We start from the raw sequence: 20,125 nt of genomic DNA, 5'->3' as shown, positions 1-20,125 counted from the left end.
TGCTGCTAAGTCACTTCAGTCGTGTCCGACTCTATGCGACCCCATAGACGGCAGCCCACCAGGCTCCTCCGTCCCTGGGATTCTCCAGGCAAGAACACTGGAGTGGGTTGCCATTTCCTTCTCCAATGCATGAAAGTGAAAAGCTCTGAAGAAAAGAAAAGTGAAGTCGCTCAGTCGTGTCCGACTCTTGGTGACCCCATGGACTGCAGCCTACCAGGCTCCTCCATCCATGGAATTTTCCAGGCAAGAGTACTGGAGTGGGGTGCCACTGCCTTCTCCGTTAACAAAGCTTAATGGCCATTATTTAGGATGAATATAATCACATCTCAATGTTAATTGTGTCTGGCAGTATCCACGTGGGGTTATTACAGTTTTCGGCAGAGACTGGAGTCTCTCTTCCTTTCTAGAAGTAGCTCATGTTTCTGTCACCTCCCTGGGAAGCCCCCAGCTGTCCCTTCTCCACCTGCTTGAAATCTCCTCCTACCCTCTCCCCTGGCTTGAAAGAGGTTGGCAGGGCCTACTCGGGAAGAGCTGCGGAGGGATTGTCCACCTTGTTCTGTGCACGCTGAGACCCTGGAAGGATCTTCAGCAGCGGATGTGTGATCAGAGACCCGTGACGTGTATGTGATGAAGAGGTATAAGTCCTGGGCCTAGGCCGTCCATGGGGGCGGAACCTGAACAAACAACCTCCTGGAAGAATTGGGGCCCAGATTAGACCCTGAAGGAGGGGCACCTTTGTGGGAGAGCAAAGCAGAGGTTTAGGTGTACGAGGGGATGTCTCCTAGAGGGTCCTGCCCAGGGCTGGAGGCTTTTCCAGTCATGTGAGCTGGGGTTGGAGCGTCAGTGTGGCCAAGTCATTGGGAATTTTAAGGTGTATGAAATTCCAAATCCAGTAGCCAGTGAGGAGTCACTGTCATTTATTTTAAAAAGGAGGTATGTGTGTGTGTGTGTGTGTGTTGGGGGGACAGTGAAATGACAGTCACACAGTTGGCAGCTCTTTGTTAAGCCTTGCTCCAGTGCTGGGCACCCGGTTACATCAATCATCTAACTTCATCCTCACAGTAACTCTGTTGGGGGAGGAATTATCACCTCCAGTTTGCAGATGAGGAAATCTAGGCTGAGAGGGGTGAACATAACTTGCCCGAGGTTCTGAGGTCCTAGCTCCCAACTCCCGAAACCAACTCAGGGGAAACCAGTCCAACAAAACAGGCAAGAGAGGAAAGGAACTGAAATCCTGTCTTCCAAGAACGACCGCTTTGGGGGCCAGTCCTCACAGACCGCTTTCCGTGGATACTCAAGACCTGTGCGTTCTGCGTAACCTGTGCCAGGACTGGGTAAACCCTGCGTGCGTGCTCAGTCGCTTCACTCATGTCCTTTGCAGCCCACCGGGCTCCTCTGTCTGTGGGATGCTCCAGGCAAGAATGCTGGAGTGCGTTGCCACGCCCTTCTCCGGGGGATCTTCCCGACTAGGGACTGAACCCGTGTCTCTCACGTCTCCTGCATTGGCAGATGGGTTCTTTACCACTGAGCCTCCTGGGAATCCTACACCTGCACATTTTACATAAATGACAATATAGTATATATCAGGTTCCCCTCCCATTTAAAACTAATTTTTTACTTTTAATAAGTGAGTGTATAGTGTTATAAAAATTCTACTAAGTAGATTTGAAGATCTAATTGGCTTTACTCAATGATTTATGAATTGGGCAGATCTCATCTAGCATCTGGAGGCATGCTCCCAGGGTCTGTACAAAATGGACGGTTTTTATAGGACAGAGAACTATTATGAAAAAAATGTCATATTTAGTGAAATAACTCAGACAGAGAAAGATAAATAGCACATGTCATTTATGTGTGTGTGCTAAGTAGCTTCAGTCATGTCCTACTCTTTGTGACCCTGTGGACTGTAGCCTGGCAGGCTCCTCTGTCCGTGGGATTCTCCAGGCAAGAAGACTGAAGTGGGTTGCTCTTTCTTTCTTCAGGAGGTCTTCCCGACCAGGAATTGAATTTGCGTCTCCTGTGTCCTGCATTGGCAGGCGGGCTCTTTACCAGTAGCACCACCTGGAAAGCCCGATATCATTTATATGTGGCATCTAAAGATAATACAAAGGAGTCTATATATAAGGTGGAAATAGAGTCACAGACACAGAAAGCAAAGCTATGGTTACCGAAGGGCCACATGAGGAGTATGGGGTTAACGGATGCAGACTACTTTGCATAAAATAGATGAGCAGAGGGATTTAGCAGATGGAGCTGTATTCTTGTAAGGACCTATAATGGAATACAATAAAAAAGAGACTGAATCACCTTGCTGTACACCTGAAACTAACATAGTATTGTGACTCAACGACACTTCATCGAAAGAGAAAAAGTATTAGAAAGATCACAGTTCTGGAGCAGGTTGAAGCTGCAGTGGAGTCAGGTGTTCAGCGCGGGTTTGGTGCTGTGCGATCCGGCACAGGTGGTGGGGTTCCGGGCTGCGCTTTCCTCTCTAACTGCAGTATTTCACTTTGTGACTGTACTTTTGTCCGCATAACCTTTCGTCTAGAGATCACTGCAGGTTCTTGAGCAAGGGAATCTTGATAAACTTCTTAACTGAGTCTCATGCTTTCTCACTTTCCTTGCAGCACGCTCTTGACGCGGACAACGCAGGAGTAAGCCCAATAGGAAACTCTTCCAACAACAGCAGTCACTGGGACCTGGGAAGTGCCTTTTTCTTTGCTGGAACTGTCATCACCACCATAGGTATCCATGTGTTTGCAAGTATCTTTTCCCAGCAGGCCCTCCTGAAGAATGGCACTAAAATCAACAGTTCGTCCGCATAGAATCCACGACTGCCGGGGGTTCGGAGGAGGTTTCCCAAACACTGTCAAGTTATCACAGTACTTGTGTGGTGGCTTTCAATAAAAGCCAAAGTAGAATGAACTGTTTCAGTTTTCAAAATGAAAGTCTAGGGGACCTTTAGTTTAAATGGACCTCATGGGAAGGTTAAAGTGAAAAAAATCAATCTCTGAATTGGTCAGTTGAACTCAGATTGCTCAGCTGAGTTGAAATTCGTTTTTTAAAAGTGTACTTATTAAAGTTATTCATGAAGGTACCAAACTGTTCTACAAAGTTTGTTATGAAAAACAGCAGTCTCTGCCCGTCTCTCTTTTTTTAACCTCCCCTGGATACATTGCTTTCATCCCTTTTGCTTGATTATTTTGATATTCATCTCCATGTCTTTAAATATCACATTTGCGCTGCACTTCCCGAATTTTATTTTAGTGATGATTTCTTGACTTCCCATTGAGGAAGATGAGGAATTAGTTCCCTTTCCTCATCCCTGCCCACCGTAGAAGGGCTCTCTTTCCGTCCTCCTTCCTTCCCTGTGGTTTAATTAGATCAAAAGTGAATGTTTGCCTTTACTTTGCTGGGTAAATGCTCTTCACAGCTGATCATAAGGTGAGCTCTGATTACTTACTTCCTGCACCAATTTTTGTTCTCATTGTATTTCTGTGTGTCTTTTATCTGATCCTCGGGGAGTCTTGTATTTTTGTCCTAGGTGTTAATTGGTTTGTCATAAGGGTTAACTTCGTAATTATAATCGCATATAATAACCTTAGGGTTCAAATCTTTAAGCAGTATTTATTAGCCCTCTGTTATGGGTGGTGACATCTCTTTCTCCACCACACAGTTTCAATTGAGGCCATCTTATCAGTGTTTACTTTTACATCATTAAATATGCTTAAGCTTCTGTCAGACGACTTGCCCACTTTAAATAATAACTCTTGGCTCTCAGCGGTCATATATAATGCAGTGAGGGAACTGACTCAGCATCTCAACTCCTTTTCATCTTCCACTATCGATTATTACTCACTGTATCATTCTGTGACATCAGGGTGTATATTTCACATTCTGTTCTGCTGCCTGGGTACTCCCATTGTGTTAGTCATAGTTCTGCGGTTGAATATTGTCCGTGTTCATCTCTAGCCACGGTTTACACCGTGGTTTTGCCATTGCTTTTGTCAATCTTCACTTGCTTGGCTGAACCTTAAGAATGGCTCCTGGGAGCAATATTCCCTGGGTGTTTGTATTGTCAGATGGTAGCCTTACACTTGCCTGGAAAACCCCATGGATGGAGGAGCCTGGTAGGCGGCAGTCCCTGGGGTCGCTAAGAGTCGGACACGACTGAGCAACTTCACTTTCATGCATTGGAGAAGGAAATGGCACCCCACTCCAGTGTTCTTGCCTGGAGAATCCCAGGGATGGGGGAGCATGGTGGGCTGCTGTCTATGGGGTCGCACAGAGTCAGATACGACTGAAGCGATTTAGCAGCAGCAGCCTTACACTTGAAGGGCAGTTTGGCTAGAAATGAAATCAGTGACTCACATTGTTTTTTAAGGATCTTGCTGGTTACTCTGTTTCCCCCTCTGCTTATGCAGTGGTGGAGAAACCTAATGGCAGGCAATTTCCCTCCTTTTATCAGTATAACTGACTTAATCTTTCTGCTCAGCTACTCAAAAGATTATTTCTTTATCATTCGTCTGATAAAGCTATGAGGTTTTGTCCCTTTTATTTCAGGAAAGCTGTCTCGATTGTCATTTTGAAACATTTTCTCCGCTGTATGGTCTGGGCTCTGTTCTTTAGGGATTCCAATTGTACATCTATCATTACTTCTTTCCATGTCTTCTATACTAGTATCTTCCCTGAACTCCTTTTTAACCCTTAAAATTGGCTTTCAATTTTTTTTAAATTTTAAATTATTTATTTTAATTGGAGGCTAATTACAATATTGTGATGGTTTTTGCCATTTATTGACATGAATCAGCCATGGGTGCACATGTGTCCCCCATCCTGAACCCCCTTCCCACCTCCGTCCCCACCCCCTCAGGACGAGCCCCTCAGGGTCATCCCAGTGTACCTGCTTTGAGTGGCCAGCTTCATGCATTGAACTTGCACTGGTCATCTATTTCACATATGATAATATACAAGTTTCAATGCTATTCTCTCAAATCATCCCTTCCTCGCCTTCTCCCACAGAGTCCAATAGACTGTTCTATACATCTGTGTCTCCTTCGCTGTCCTGCATATAGGGTTATTGTCTTTCTAAATTCCACATATATGTGTTAATATACTGTACTGTATATTATACAATATAGTATATCGTTTTTCTGACTTACTTCACTCTGTATAATAGGCTCCAGTTTCATCCACCTCATTAGAATTGACTCAAATGTATTCTTTTTAATGGCTGAGTAATACTCCATTGTGTATATGTACCACAGCTTTCTTATCCACTCGTCTGCTGATGGACATCTAGGTTGCTTCCATGTCCTGGCTATTATAAACAGTGCTGCGATGAACATTGGGGTACACGTGTCTCTTTCAATTCTGGTTTCCTCAGTGTGTATGCCCAGCAGTGGGATTGCTGGGTTGTATGGCAGTTCTAGTTTCAGTTTTTTAAGGAATCTCCACACTGTTCTCCATAGTGGCTGTACTAGTTTGCATTCCCACCAACAGTGTAAGAGGGTTCCCTTTTCTCCACACCCTCTCCAGCATTTATTGTTTGTAGACTTTTGGATCACAGCCATTCTGACTGGGGTGAGATGGTACCTCATAGCGGTTTTGATTAGTATTCCTCTGACAATGAGTGATGTTGAGCATCTTTTCATGTGTTTGATAGCCATCTGTATGTCTTCTTTGGAGAAATGTCCATTAAGTTCTTTGGCCCATTTTTTGATTGGGTTGTTTATTTTTTTGGAATTGAGCTGCATGAGCTGCATGTATATTTTGGAGACTAATTTTTGTCAGTTGTTTCATTTGCTACTATTTCTCCCGTTCTGGAGGCCGCCTTTTCACCTTGCTTGTAGTGTCCTTTGTTGTGCAGAAGGTTTTAAGTTTAATTGGGCCCCTTTGTTTACTTTTATTTCCGTTACTCTGGGAGCTGGGTCGTGTCACTTGCTTGATTCCGTCCTCTCTTCTTTGTGTGCGTGTGTGTTTTCACAGTCTTACCTCCTCCATGCACGTCTTCCAATTTTATTTTCATTACTGTGATCATTAGGGGACTTTTTTCTTTGCTATTTTTTCCCTGGATTCCATTAGCTTAGCTCACATCTCATCTACACTTGTTACCTCATCATCTTCTCCCTGATTTCCTGCATCTTTGTGGTTTCTCTCTGATGATTCTGAGAGGCGATTACTTCATGCTTGTTTACGGTTTTGCCTGGTTGGGGCAGCATCTTTCTGCCGAGTGTCTTTCATTCACTGGTAAGTTTTGCTGCTCTTTCACTTTTTTTTTTTAATGGAAGCTTTATCTTCATGCCGAGCATTTCTTTTGATGCCAAACACACTGGATATCCCTGGACTAGCTCTCTGCTGAACTTTCCCGGGGGCTTGAAGAGGGGAGCAGGGAGAAGTCAGTAACCTTTCTGGCCGCACGTGCCAAGACGCCCCTCTTTCCTGCTGCCAGTGAGGCGGAGCGCCTCCTGCAGACCCGGCCTGTCTGTGTTCCTCTCTGCGTAGCTCTGCCTCTTCTGTTTTTCTGGACCAGGTCAAGCTCAGGAAGGCTTCTGCGGCTCTTCCTGTTCACACTGTATTTCACACTTGGTGCAAACAGGGATGTATCTTTTGAAGTGCAAGGTGAGACCCTCACTTTCATAATTGGATTTTTACTGACACTTTCTGAGATTTGCCATCAATGGGCCCTTTAATCATTCTCTGTACTTCTCTATATTTTTTCCCATGTTGCCTCTGCAATCTCAGCTTCTTTGGGTAACCCTGACCTATATGGTGGAATCTGTAAGTTGCATCCCTTTCCCAGCTCTGCTGAAAAAGAGTTTGAGAGTTATCGGCCCTCGTTTAGTAGTGAAGTCACATTGCAATAAAAATTCTCATTCAGAAGAATGGGAGACACGCAGCTATCACCAGTTCATAGCAGCGATGGCCAAACAGAGGGAGATTCTTCTGCACTCAGTGGGAGGATTCTTGCATTAACATTTGTTTATATTCTGTGGGAGGAAATCTCTCTCTTAGTTCAAATCTCTCAAATCCCATGACTCTCTGAGGCCTTCTGTGAGGTTTTTCCTCCCCCTACTTTTCATAGCCACACATTGGGTGGGTGTTGGAGGGTATGCCTTTTTGGGGGGAATGCATCTTTGGTGATTGTCTTCCTATTGGTGCCAGTTTCAGAAGCTCTGGGTTGTTGTAGCGGCACGGGTTTTTGTGTATGGTTATAGGCCTCATCTTCAGAACCTGTATGATTTTTACCTTGTTGCATTCAAGAAAGTTATGTGCAATAAGGAAACTTGGAGTGAGCGAGAATTGTCATTCCTTTTAGAAAGTCTTGTAACATAATTTCTGGCACACTAGGTTTGCGCTTACAAATCTGCAAGTGTATTAAGATCAACTATCCCAAGTAGTAGAGGCATAAATTATGCCAGGAAGTCTGGGGCCTAGAAGCCTTTCAGACACTCCAGACCGGATCAGATCATGCTTGTCCTCAATCCCATAGTATCCAACAAAGGATGCAGGATGACATGGCACCATTTGATGTAAGGGCAAAAAGTGCCATCCAGCTCAGCAGCCCCTGAGGGTATCGCTGCAGCAGACCAGAGAAGACCAATGTCAGGTTCAACTGTGCGCAGCGGTCTGGATATTAGATGGGGAAAGGGGTCGTGTGTCGCTGGGGGATTTATGGTGAAGTAAGTCAGAAGGAGAAAGACAAACACCGTATGATGTCACTTACACGTGGAATCAAATATATGGTGGAAATGAACCTACAAAACAGAAACAGACTCAGGCAGAGAAAGGCTTGTGGTTGCCAAGAGGGAGGGGATGTGGGGGAGTTTGGGGTTGGTAGATTCAAGCTATTATATACAGAATGGGTGAGCAACAAGGTCCTGTGTAGCACAGGGAGCTCTATTTAATATCCTCTGGTAAACCATAATGGAAAAGAGTATTTAAAAATGTGTGTATATATGTGTGTATAACTGAATCACTTGGCTGTACAGCAGAAATTAGCACCTTATAAGTGACTATAGCACAAGCAAAGCAAAGTGAAGTTGCTCAGTCATGTCTGACTCTTGGTGACCCCATGGACTGCAGCCCACCAGGCTCCTCCATCCATGGGATTCTCCAGGCAAGAGTACTGGAGTGGGGTGCCATTTGCTTCTCCAGGGGATCTCCCCAACCCAGGAATGGAACCCAGGTCTCCCACATTGTAGGCAGACATTTTTACTGTCTGAGCCACCAGGGGAGACTCATAAGTAACTATACTTAAATTTAAAAATTAAAATTAAATTAGAAGCATAAAAAAAGAAAGAAATTCAGTAATGTGCATGTGCATGGTCACAGTCCTGAGTTCAGAGACAGACAGGATTCCTGGATTCGGCCAGTAAGCGAGTGGGTTCCTGCAGGGGCTTTTGTGTGAGTTTTGGAGGAAATGACTTCTTTTTCTTACTGGAGGTAAATCGGGAAAAAGGTAAGCCAGGAGGACCCTGCTGTCCATTTCCTTCCCTCGAGGGGTTTTTCTGCCTAGAGTTCAGCTGATAGTGAAGAAGCCGAGTAACAGGAGGGGAGCCGTAAGTGAGGTCCCGCTTGTCGCCTTTGAGCTGGGGTGAAGCCGCCCGTAGAGAGTTACCACGTGTTAAACACCCTGCACTGGGCTCCATCGTGCTTTGGGTTCTCTCTCACCTAATGAAAAACCCTAACAAATGCACACTCACGGCTCAGAGATCACAGAGGGCTGCTAAGTGTCCTTTGCCCTCAGAGCCCGGGCTGGACCCTGCTGGCCACTGCGGCTGCCGCCGCCTCCTCCTGTGGGCTCCTTGCTTTTGGTTTCAAGGCTTAGATGGAGCTTCCTAGCGGATAAGCCCCTAGGTTTCCACGTGCTGGTGTCCTGGCAACCTGGGATGCTGTTGCCTCTATAGTGGGAGGACGGATGCTGTGTCACACCTGGGCAAAGGATAGGGACCTTTCCCAAAGTCTGAGGGAAGATGGATCCCGAACAGGAAACTGCTGCACAACAGGCAGGGGACAAAAACGAACAAAACAAGAGCAGCCCGAACCCCAGGTCAGGGGCAGCCCGAACCCCAGGTCAGGGGCACGGCTCCCTGGTCGCACAGCGATTGCGTTCTTTTCTAGTGGATGGAAAAAATGCCTTTTTTTCCCCCTTTCACTCTGTCTTAATTGAAAAATAATGTGTTGTGAGTTGAACACCATTTAGCTGGCTAAATTTTGACTGCGGGTGGAAAGTTTTAAAAAGTCACACCATTAGAAATTTCTGAAGAAAACAGGAGTATAGTGTTAGAAAGAATAGTAAGGTGAGGAGATGATGATTTCTCATAATTATTTAGTGGCAAATTCATTCATTACAAGTGGTAGCAAGGCTTATAAAACACTAAGAGCCTGCTAATTTTTCTTCTTCTTTCTGAGACATTTTCCATCATTTAGAACTCAGGCAGTAGGGCAGTTGGAGCCGAGGAGCTCTTTTATTACTTGTGAAATACGCACATATTAGCGTGCTTGCTTGAGTTCACATAATGTGCTGCGTAATTCTGTAAACACTGCCCCATATTACTAAGGCTCTTTGGAAAAGCATCATCTTTGATGGGTCTTTTGGATCTGCTACCAATTCTGTAATCACATGATGTTGCAGGCTTCAGTGGTTTTCACTTCTGTGACAGTGTGATATCACAATGAAAATCCTTGTTCTCTAAGGGCGATCTTCATCTCTGCTTGTTTTCTTGGCAAGATCCCCCAGGGGATGCTGTGTCAAAGGGCCTGAACCTTTGAAAGGCTTGCCAAATCGCTCTCCAGAGACTCTCCTGAGCCACATGAGGTTATGTGCTATTCAGACACAAAAAATGTGCTCATTATGGAGAATGCATATACAGAGATCTTAGGAATAATAGTCTTTTCCTGAAAAGCAGTGATACTACTCAGTAACAGAGGTCCCTTTTATCTGAAGATATCAAAGCACTTTTTTTTTTTTTTGACAAGATTTTCTTGTGCTCAGCTATACAGGAAGATCTACAAATGTGCGGCACAAGGGGAACATGTTCAAGCATTTCTCCAAACCAGGAGTCATGCCAGGAGAAGACTAGACTGCTGTCCTATTTGAGGTCACCCTGCACCCTGTCCGCTTTCTCAGTAACTAATTCTCATTTGTTGACTGTGCGAGTGGGTCTCCAGGAAGTATACTTTTCCTCAGCTGGAGGAAGCTATCTGCAGATTCTTCCCACAAAACATCATTTGTGGAAGGGCAGACAATGATTTGAGTTCTCACCAACAGCTCTAGAATCCAGTTAGATTTCCTCTTTGAAGCTTTTTTTTGTCCTTGCCACTCGACATTTGGAATCTTATTTCCTTGACGGTAGATGGAATCCATACCCCTTGCAGGGAAAGCACACAGTCCTAACCACTGGACCACCAGGAAATTCCCCATTTGAGGCATTTTTGGATTAGGTCACTTGACTCTACCCGCATCCTAGAGAGCCCCTCCTCAGGTCCCAGATGGTAACCAGTAACCGTGTCCCTCTCCTGGAACTCAGTTAAGAGTTATTGGACTTCCCTAGTGGTACAGTGGACAAGAATCCAGCTGCCAGTGTGACGGCAGCCATGAAATTAAAAGACGCTTGTTCCTTGGAAGAAAAGTTATGACCAACCCAGAGAGCATGTTAAAAAGCAGAGACATTACTTTGCCAACAAAGGTCCGTCTAGTCAAGGCTATGGTTTTTCCAGTGGTCATGTATGGATGTGAGAGTTGGACTATAAAGAAAGCTGAGCACCCAAGAATTGATGCTTTTGAACTGTGGTGTTGGAGAAGGCTCTTGAGAGTCCCTTGGACAGCAAGGAGATCCAACAAGGCCATCCTAAAGGAAATCAGTCCTGAATATTCATTGGAAGGACTGATGCTGAAGCTAAAACTGCAATACTTTGGCCACCTGATGGGAAGAACGGACTCATTTGAAAAGACCCTGATGCTGGGAAAGATTGAAGGCAGGAGGAGAAGGGGATGACAGAGGCTGAGATGGTTGGATGGCATCACAGACTCAATGGACATGAGTTTGGTTAAAGTCCGGGAGTTGGTGATGGACAGGGAGGCCTGGCGTGCTGCAGTCCATGGGGTCGCAAGGAATCGGACGCAGCCTGGTGACTGAACAGCAGCAGTTGGTGCCAGGAACTGTGCTCCACAAACATCATCTCACGTAGTTTCACATTAACTCTCATTTGCCTCATTTTACTAACGAGAGGAGTGAGACCCAGAGACGTTAGATGGCTTGTCCAATATCTCAAGGTTAGTAAGCCACAGAGCCCCACTTTATCCACCAGGACCAGCTGCATAAGGCACAAAGCCCAGTGTCAAGTGAAAATGCAGTCTCTTGTTAAAAAAACAAAAAAATGATTAAAAGCCTCAAAATGACAACAGCAGAGCATTAAACCAAGAGCGAGGCCCTTTTAAGTGGGGAACACTGCATGACTGCCACACACCCATGAACGCACAGCCTGGCTTGAGAACGTTTGCTCTAACCCAAACCCCAGAGCTGAACAGCACACGGTTCGGCCAAGATTTGACTTCGGCACGTAAATAGCAAACGGGAGGGTTCTGTGTGTGCTGCTCAGGCCCGTGTCCTGTGTAAACACCAGCTTTGTCTTCAGAAAGGGCTCGGGCTCTTTTCTAGCCTGGGGGTGACTGGCACCGAGCGCTGCCGTGGGCTTTCTCATTCACAACAGAGTGTTCTCGCTGGGCTGGTCTCCTCCTGCCAAACGTCACCGGAACCCAGCTGGTGGAGGATCCTCAGAGGCTTCCTCTTTAGGAAGTCCACTTGTAATGCTCTGGGCTCCGTCTGCCTGGCCTGCAGCTTCTCACCCCCCAGCTTTCGCTGCCCCAAGGACCTACACCCCAAGTCCCGTCGTGGGAACCCTGTGCCATCCAGCCGGTCCAGCCTGGGGCACAGGCATTGTGTTAGTTGCCTCGGTGCTGTGGGAGAACGGTGGTTTCTGGGGAGAAAATAGAAGCAGCTATCTCTTTTCTCCTGGGATTTAGTTTTGCTGGAGACACAAAGTGATTCCTTCCTGCAGAAAACCCAGGCAAGGTGACAATTGCGGATCCTTACTGAATGCTTACTCTGGGCCTCCTGTTTCACTGTGGATTTAATCTCCAAAGGGTCCTCAGGCTTCACATGTAGCTCTTGAAGCTGTAAGGTAGGTGCTATTAATAGCCCCCTCATTCAGACAAGGAAAGTGAACCAGAAAGGTAGATTGCCCAAGATCTGAGAGTTAGCAAGTGGAAGGATCAGAATAGAAGTTTAACTCCCTGAGTTCTCAGGCCTCGTGACGCCTTACTTCAAAGTTCTATCAAGCCTTCAGGAAGAACGGGCAGGGAAGTCTCGAGGGCCCAGTACAAACAGAGGCAAAAATCCAGGAATGTGTCCTTCCTGTTGCCTCAGAGCAAAATTCCAAAAAGTACCTTATGCAATTTTCTTAAGAGTAACAGGGTTGAGTGTCAAACTGGAGAACAGCCTCTCCATATAGTTCATCAGAGGCAGGGGACACAGACAGACAGACAGACAGACATGCACAAGATACAGCATAACTCAAAAATGGCAATTACTTTACATCCAAAGTGAAGTGATGGTCTTAAACAGGCTTATTCGAGGCTTGAAAGTGAAAGTCGCTCAGTCGTGTCTGACTCTTTGCAACCCCATGGACTATGTAAGTCCATGGAACTCTCCAGGTCAGAATACTGGAGTGGGTAGCTGTTCCCTTCTCAAGGAGATCTTCCCAACCCGGGAATCGAATCCAGGTGTCCCTCATTGCAGGCGGATTCTTTACCAGCTGAGCCACCAGGGAAGCCAAAGAATACTGAAGTGGGTAGCCTATCCCTTCTCTAGGAGGTCTTCCCGACCCAGGAATCAGACTGGGGTCTCCTGCATTGCAGGCAGATTCTTTACCAACTGAGCTATCAGGGAAGCCCCTCAGTCAGTTCACTCAGTCGTGTCTGACTCTTTGCGACCCCATGGACTGCAGCATGCCAGACCTCCCTGTCCACCACTAACTCCCAGAGTTTACTCAAATTCATGTCCACTGAGTTGGTGATGCCATCCAACCATCTCATCCCTTCTCCTCCTGCCTTCAATCTTTTCCAGCATCAGGGTCTTTTCCAATGAGTCAGTTCTTCGCATCAGGTGGCCAAAGTATCCTCTATTCAAGGCTCATTTGAATATTACTTCTTGAGTGCCTGAGAACTTTGCTCTAATTTTAGTGTCCTAGCCTTTGAAACCCAGAATAAGGAGCCCACTGTAATAAGATCCAGGCTACTGCTTACACTTTGCATTAGAAGCATAGGGCCGACTGATTTCCCCCACATTTTCCTTGAACCCCTCCAGAGCCAGGCATGGTGATGTTAAGTGAGTCTGAGGATAACCAGGTGAAGGTGGTGGTATTGGATTGGAGCCTCCTCTTCCTGCTTTGCTCTCAGGCTCTTTAGATGATGGGAATGTCCCCTGAGCACAGTCCTGACCCAAGCGGTGGAGCAGATCCTCTCTAAAAGCTGGTGGAAGGCGTGCAGCACTTGTTAAAGTTTATAAGATGCCAGCTCTGCAGATTCAAGGCCTCAGTGTGTCTCCCTGTGCCTGCAATGTGCTTCTTTCTGAGATATTCAAACTAAAAGATAGTCGGCTTCCTTGACAGTAATCAGGCAATTGGGAGACAGTAAACTTATGGCCAGAGCCATAAATGTTTCCATGAATTACCAGAGTATTTCCAAGTGTCACCATAATCCTGCAGGAATTGGAGCTGTATAGGCACCTTTATCCCTTTTTAACAGGGCTGTGTTAATGTAAATCAGATTATTCTAGAGGGAAATGCTGACAGAATGATTTTGTCCAAGTTCCTGAAAACACCCGAAAAAAGTTCTGAGAGCCTTTTTTTTTTTCCCACAATTAAATAAAAATCATGGTGAGTCAAAAAAAAAAGCAAGATTAGAAGGCTTGCCTGAACAGTCATTTAAAAAATAGAAGCTATATAATTTAGATGATTTGTGATAAGAGGTTTGAATGATTCTGATTTGGAAAACTGAACAGGAAAATAACCGGGTGACTCAGCACCCAGAGGCAGGAAGCAAGAGTGAGTCCTCCAGGCCCACAGGAGGCTGAATGACAGACGGGCTGTCAGCATTATCGTTCCTGTGTCAAATCCCCAGCGTGCTAATAGCCATGAGCCCAATAACTCACTTACTGCATGGGTTAGAGGCAGGCTCCCTGTCAGCTGCTGTGAGAGAATGTTAAGCTAGGTGACTAGCTAGACACTGGTTAGTGTAATATTGCAGCACTCACTGGCGTGACCACCGAGTGATTTAGAGTCTCATCTCTGTAAAACGTGTGTTAATGCTGCACGCCTTTTTCTTCCAGCACCACCGTCTTCAGTCCTGTCAGAGAGAGTAAGCCAAATATCCACTAGTTAGGTACCTAGCTGCAGAACTCTCGAGAACGTGGATGTGGGTGTTTTCGAAGCGCTGTTTGAAGCAAGCGATAGATCTGGCTGTTGGACAATTGTTTTGTGTTTACACATCCATCCCACCACCAAACCTTCAGTTCACACCTGCATCCAAGGATCCCTGGATTCTTGGTGCAAGAAGTGGGCGGGTCGGGGTGGGCACTACTCAGGTGGCGTGGAGTTCCCAGGAAAGAGAAAGAGAGACCCAGGCAGAGCTCAGCATCCTGGCCCACGTGAGAAGGAGCGCTCGGCCTCTCCTCCTCCACTCCTGCCTCTTTTCAGGCTTCTCAGGGCAGGGCTGTATGATCCAGGGGTCCTTTCTGAATTCGTCCTAGACCACCCATCCTCCTGAATGTGGAACACCCGTCACCCTAAGAAGGCAAATGCAGGAGACAGCCACAGTCCGACCCATAGAGGGGATGGCCACAGGACGAGGCTGGATAGGAGAAGCTCTTCCCAAATCTAAAAAAGTAGTGGTCAACCCTCCTCAGGTGCCCAGTGTCCCTAAACCAGACACGCCGAAGATGTCTGATGTTTCTGAAATGGGTGGTACCATTTTCTACCAGAAACGCAATTCTAGATGACCACAGATCTCCTAAAATGTCATCTAGTGAAATACATGTCATCTTATCAGATCCTGGAAACCTGGACCCTCTTGAAACTGTATACAGGGAGAGAAAGAAGAGACGCAATGAAACGATGTTCTCAATTTTGTAGGGCCTTTAGAATGGAGCGCTCCTAAAACTCCTGAGGTTCAGGGCGGGGATGAAGAAGCCCTCTAGGAAGTCAGGTTCTTTGGTTCCGTGCTCTAATTTCTCTGCCGCTTCACCACTCTCCCTCTCTCTTTTTAATATTTCTCACCAGGGTATGGGAATATTGCTCCAAGCACTGAAGGAGGCAAAATCTTTTGTATTTTGTATGCCATCTTTGGAATTCCACTCTTTGGTTTCTTATTGGCTGGAATTGGAGACCAACTTGGAACCATCTTTGGGAAAAGCATTGCAAGAGTGGAGAAGGTCTTTCGAGTGAGTACTGCGTCTGTTTAAACCCTAACCTCTGTGATCCAGTTGGCTTTAGCCTGACAGGATCCAGAAGAAATTACCAGGGTCTCATGCTGTCATCCTCACTTTCAATCGGGTAGTTCAATGTTGTGGTCAGATTTTTTTATTTCGACCCGTGGTATTCACAGGTACGGTTCCTAATTCCTATCTCTTGTCAGTGTCCCTGGAATCACAACACAAGAGGGTTAAGTGTGGATTTTCCAACACATATTTTGGAGGCATGTGGCATACACAGCTTCTTATTAAAGAAGGAAGATGCGTTTTTTAGTGTACTGGCAATAAAGTGGTGCTCAGGCGCTCAGTTGTGTCTGACTCTTTGCGACCCCATGGACTGTAGCCCGCCAGGCTCCTCTGTCCATGGGATTCTCCAGGCAAGAATACTGGAGTGGGTTGCCATTTCCTCCTCCAGGGGATCTTCCTGAACCAGGGGTCAAACCCGTGTCTCTTGCGCCTCTTGCATTGGCAGGCAGATTCTTCACCGCTGTGCCACTGGGGAAGCCTGGCAATAAAGTAGAGAATTATAAACCCTCCATTTTGTTGTTGGAGCTCCTTCTCTCTGTTTTATTTCCAAGCCCAGCATCTTAGGCTGATCCTGGCTTCTAAGACCTCTTCCAGACGCCTGCAGGTCCCAGACGTTGCTTTGTGCTTTGTATCTGTCTCCTCATGGCCCCTTCCTCTCTCTCCTCCCAAAGCTGAGCGCTCCCTCAGCAGTAGTCCGCTCACGTACTGACTCATACTAAGGTGTTGATGATTGCTATTGCCTTAGGGAGTTTTTCTTTTTGAGAATACTCACCTTGAAACAAGGGACAAAAATCTGAGTGCAAGGGATTTGTTTACTAGAGGTGGCATTCCTGGTATCAGTGACAGGCATGTGGAGTGATTGGACTGGGATTTCCAATGCCCTTTAGCTCATACCTGATCATAAAATTTAACAGAACACTTGTTTTGTTTAGGAGTAAGATCATTTCTGCTCTCTTTCTCATCTCTTTACCTAATTCTCAAATTTATCAAACTTCCTTCAGGGAATTATTTCTTATGATGGCTCCGTATTTAAAAATGACAATTTGAGCTCTTTATCAGAATCTGGAAATGATGGGCAGAAATAGGTCAGTGATCAGTTCTAAGGCTGCGCTTGTTTTCCGCTCTGAGACAGGAAATCATGACATAAACTTCTCTTTAGAAGACTGTAAGCGCACTCCCTGCTCCTTTGAGCAGTTTCATAAGTTCTTATTGAGTTGAGTGGAGGAATGAGGCTCTAGAGCTGGTTTGGAGATGTCTTCTGCAAGCTCGGGGACTTTGTATGAGCTGCTTCAGTTTGCATGTGTGCTTACTAACTCACTTCAGTCGTGTCTGACTCTTTGCCACCCCATGGACTGCAGCCCGCCAGGCTCCTCTGTCCATGTGGATTCTCCAGGCAAGAATACTGGAGTGGATTGCCATGCCCTCCTCCAGGGGATCTTCCTGACCCAGGGATCAAACTCATGTCTCCTGCACTGCAGGCGGATTCTTTACCACTGAGCCACCGCGGAAGCCCCTGCCTCAGTTTACTCATCTGCAAAATGGGGTGGAATTCGAATTTACTTTGTAAGGTCTTGGTGATGGTGAAATGGAATAATGTACGGAAAAGAGGTCAGCACAGGGCCGGACACAGAGTTCAGTGCCGCTGAGTGTCTGTCTCCCGAAGGGGGCACTTGTTGGCAAGTAGGCCACCATTAGAATTTCATGAGTGGCTTGGTGACATGGGGGTCTTCCTGGAACTTTCCACAACCTTTGGTCTGAATTGCTGGCTGGCCCGCCAGCCTCATTAGAGTGTGCACCTGGGCACCGTGGTCACCATGGAAACCATCAGATGCTCCGGTCTCCCTACACCAGACATGGCAACCTTGTTTCCAAGGGCTGTTTTGAACTTCTCAGAGGTAGCCTGTTAGCCATGGCCTCATGGTTTCTGAGTTAGAGAAAAATGAATCTGGTGGCTTGAACACTCAGAAGAACAGAATTCAAGTGGAGAAATGTCTGATCTGGTGTTTTTATTTTTATATCGCTTCTCTAGATCTGAGTTTATTTGTGGAAAGGAAAGATCAGACTACAAGCTTTCGAAATTCCCCCTTAGCAAAAAATAAAATTTGGAAACTGTATTCTAAATGAAGGAAGAGGCTGCAATCATTTTGACGGCATCTGCTCCTGAATTTGGGGACTTAGTTCCCCTAATGAATTTCTTACTGCAAGTAGAGAGGATGGTTTTCTTTCCCCTTAAAGCTGCATCTCAAATGGATCATTACCAGGACTCTGGGACAGGGTCCTCAGAATTTCACATTTCATTTTATGCTGATGGCCTGCTCACTTCCTTGCGGTGCCATCATGGATCGGGAGCCTTTCAGGAAGGCGCCAGCAGGTATCACTGGATTGGCAGCACACGAAGTGTGCTTTGCAGAACGTTGGAAGGTGCTGTGGATGGGTGTCAGAGTGCCAGGAGGACTACGAGCACACTTAGTCTACAAACAAGTGATTCTGCCTCAGTTTGCTTGCTGTGTGCAGTTTTGGTAGAAAGTCTCAAAGCTGGCTATTCATTTGAACTACATCTAAAAGGCCATTTACTCTCGAGAAGTGGAAGTGCTGGTTGCTCAGTCGTGTCTGACTCTTTGCGACCCCATGGATTGCAGCCCGCCAGGCTCCTCGGTCCATGGGATTTCCCAGGCAGTACTACTGGAGTGGGTAGCCATTTGTTTCTCCAGGGGATCTTCCCTACCCAGGGATTGAACCTGGGTCTCCTGCACTGCACGTGGATTCTTTGCCATCTGAGCTACCAGGGAAGCCTTATTTTGAGAACTAGAAATTGTATAAAGCAACAAAGCTTGGGGGTGTGAATTTGTGGTTCCCACGAGGGTGATTTTCACTTCTCAGTGACGCAGTCTTCTCCTTGCCCTGGTATGTGGGAACAGTGGAGTCAAGGTAAGATACAGAATCTAGGTGCCGAGATTCTGAGGTGACATAGTTGGATTCTTCTATCCCATTCCAGGTCTGAGCCTCCTTTTAAAGAACTGTTGAGAGTTATTGTATTAATATTATGTAGAAATGCCAAAAGTATTCTTAAATATCCGACTGTTGGGGGTTTTATGGGGTGAATAAATGAAAACTCTTTTTTTCCCCCTCTGGAGTTATGAACTAATTGAGAAATAGATACAGAAGTCAGATGGAGATTAAAAGGCCAGCTTTCGTGCTAATAAGCTCATCAGAGAATATAGTTTTAGCTTTGATGCCAGAAGGACTTACTAACCATTTTCACCCTGATTTAGGAGGATTTCCATGCTCTGTTAGTTTTATACTGCTGTGTAACGGATTAGGGCAAACGTAGACACTTAAGGCCAGAGAAGGCAATGGCACCCCACTCCAGTACTCTTGCCTGGAAAATCCCATGGATGGAGGAGCCTGGAAGGCTGTAGTCCATGGGGTCGCTGAGGGTCGGACACGACTGAGCGACTTCACTTTCACTTTTCACTTTCATGCATTGGAGAAGGCAATGGCACCCCACTCCAGTGTTCTTGCCTGGAGAATCCCAGGGACGGGGGAGCCTGGTGGGCTGCCGTCTCTGGGGTCGCACAGAGTTGGACACGACTGAGGCGACTTAGCAGCAGCAGCAGCAGACACTTAAGGCAGGACTGGTTTATTACATCATTGTTGTGTAGGTAAGACATCTGGGAGGGCCTGGCAAAGGTTCGTGATCAGGATATCAAAGGCTAAAAAGTCAGAGTGTCGACCAGGCTGGGTTCTGGATCTGGGGAAGAGTTTGCTTACACACTCATTCAAATCTTGGCAAAGAATAAGTTCCCTGTGGTTGTAGGACTGAGACTCCAGTTTCCTTGCTGGTCATAGGGTGGGGGCCATTCTCACCTCCGAGGTGGCATACATTCCTTGGCACAGGGCCCCTCATCTTCGAAGACAGCATGGGATCCCTCTTCTATCTCAATGACTTCCCCTTTGCACTCTCCTGTCAGCTGGAGAAAGCACTGTGGATTAAGAGCTCATGTGATTAGATGTTTGTGTGTGTGTTAGTTGCTCAGTTATGTCCTCCTCTTTATAACCCCACGCACCTGCCAGGCTTGCCAGACTTCTCTGTCCATGGAATTCTTCAGGCAAGAATACTGGAGTGGGTCGCCATTCCCTTTTCCAGGGACTCTTTTCAACCCAGGGATCAAACCCCGGTTCTTCTGCACTGCAGGCAGATTCTTTACCATCTGAGCCACCAGAGAAACCCACAGTTAGATGAGAGATGAGATATCTCACCTTATCTCTTAAGATCAACTGTGCCGTGTAAGGTAAGAGTCATGGGAGTGGTTGCTCATCGTGGTCCAAGTTCTGGGGGTCAGGGTGCTGTATCTTTGGCCATTTTAGAGACCCTGCCCCCCCCCACACACACCATCTTGGTCTTCGGTAGCACAGGCCTCCTTGGTGAGGGCAGGGTCTGCTCTACTTGGTACACCAGAGAGAGTGAAACAGAGTGCAGTTCCCTTGAAGAAAGTCTTCAAACAAAAGAAACCTTTGAAGAAGGTTTCAAACAAGAGAGAAAAGGGGCCGAGCCAAGCCAAGGG

General features: G+C 46.4%; 1 protein-coding gene across 1 annotated transcript in view; it reads left to right on the top strand.

Moving 5' to 3' along the window:
• The window catches only part of KCNK10 (potassium channel, subfamily K, member 10), a 157,116-nt gene that overhangs the window by 99,304 nt on the left and 37,687 nt on the right, over positions 1-20,125 (top strand). Inside the window, exons 3-4 of the mRNA XM_010845234.1 lie at positions 2,628-2,745; positions 15,343-15,503. Of these exons, the coding sequence (XP_010843536.1) occupies positions 2,628-2,745; positions 15,343-15,503 (279 nt within the window). The remainder of the gene's footprint in view (positions 1-2,627; positions 2,746-15,342; positions 15,504-20,125) is intronic.

This window comes from Bison bison, unplaced genomic scaffold, assembly GCF_000754665.1.
Source record: "Bison bison bison isolate TAMUID 2011002044 unplaced genomic scaffold, Bison_UMD1.0 scf7180017864213, whole genome shotgun sequence".
In the NCBI taxonomy this organism is placed as follows: Eukaryota; Metazoa; Chordata; class Mammalia; order Artiodactyla; family Bovidae; genus Bison; species Bison bison.
This window is presented reverse-complemented; position numbering and strand designations above follow the sequence as displayed.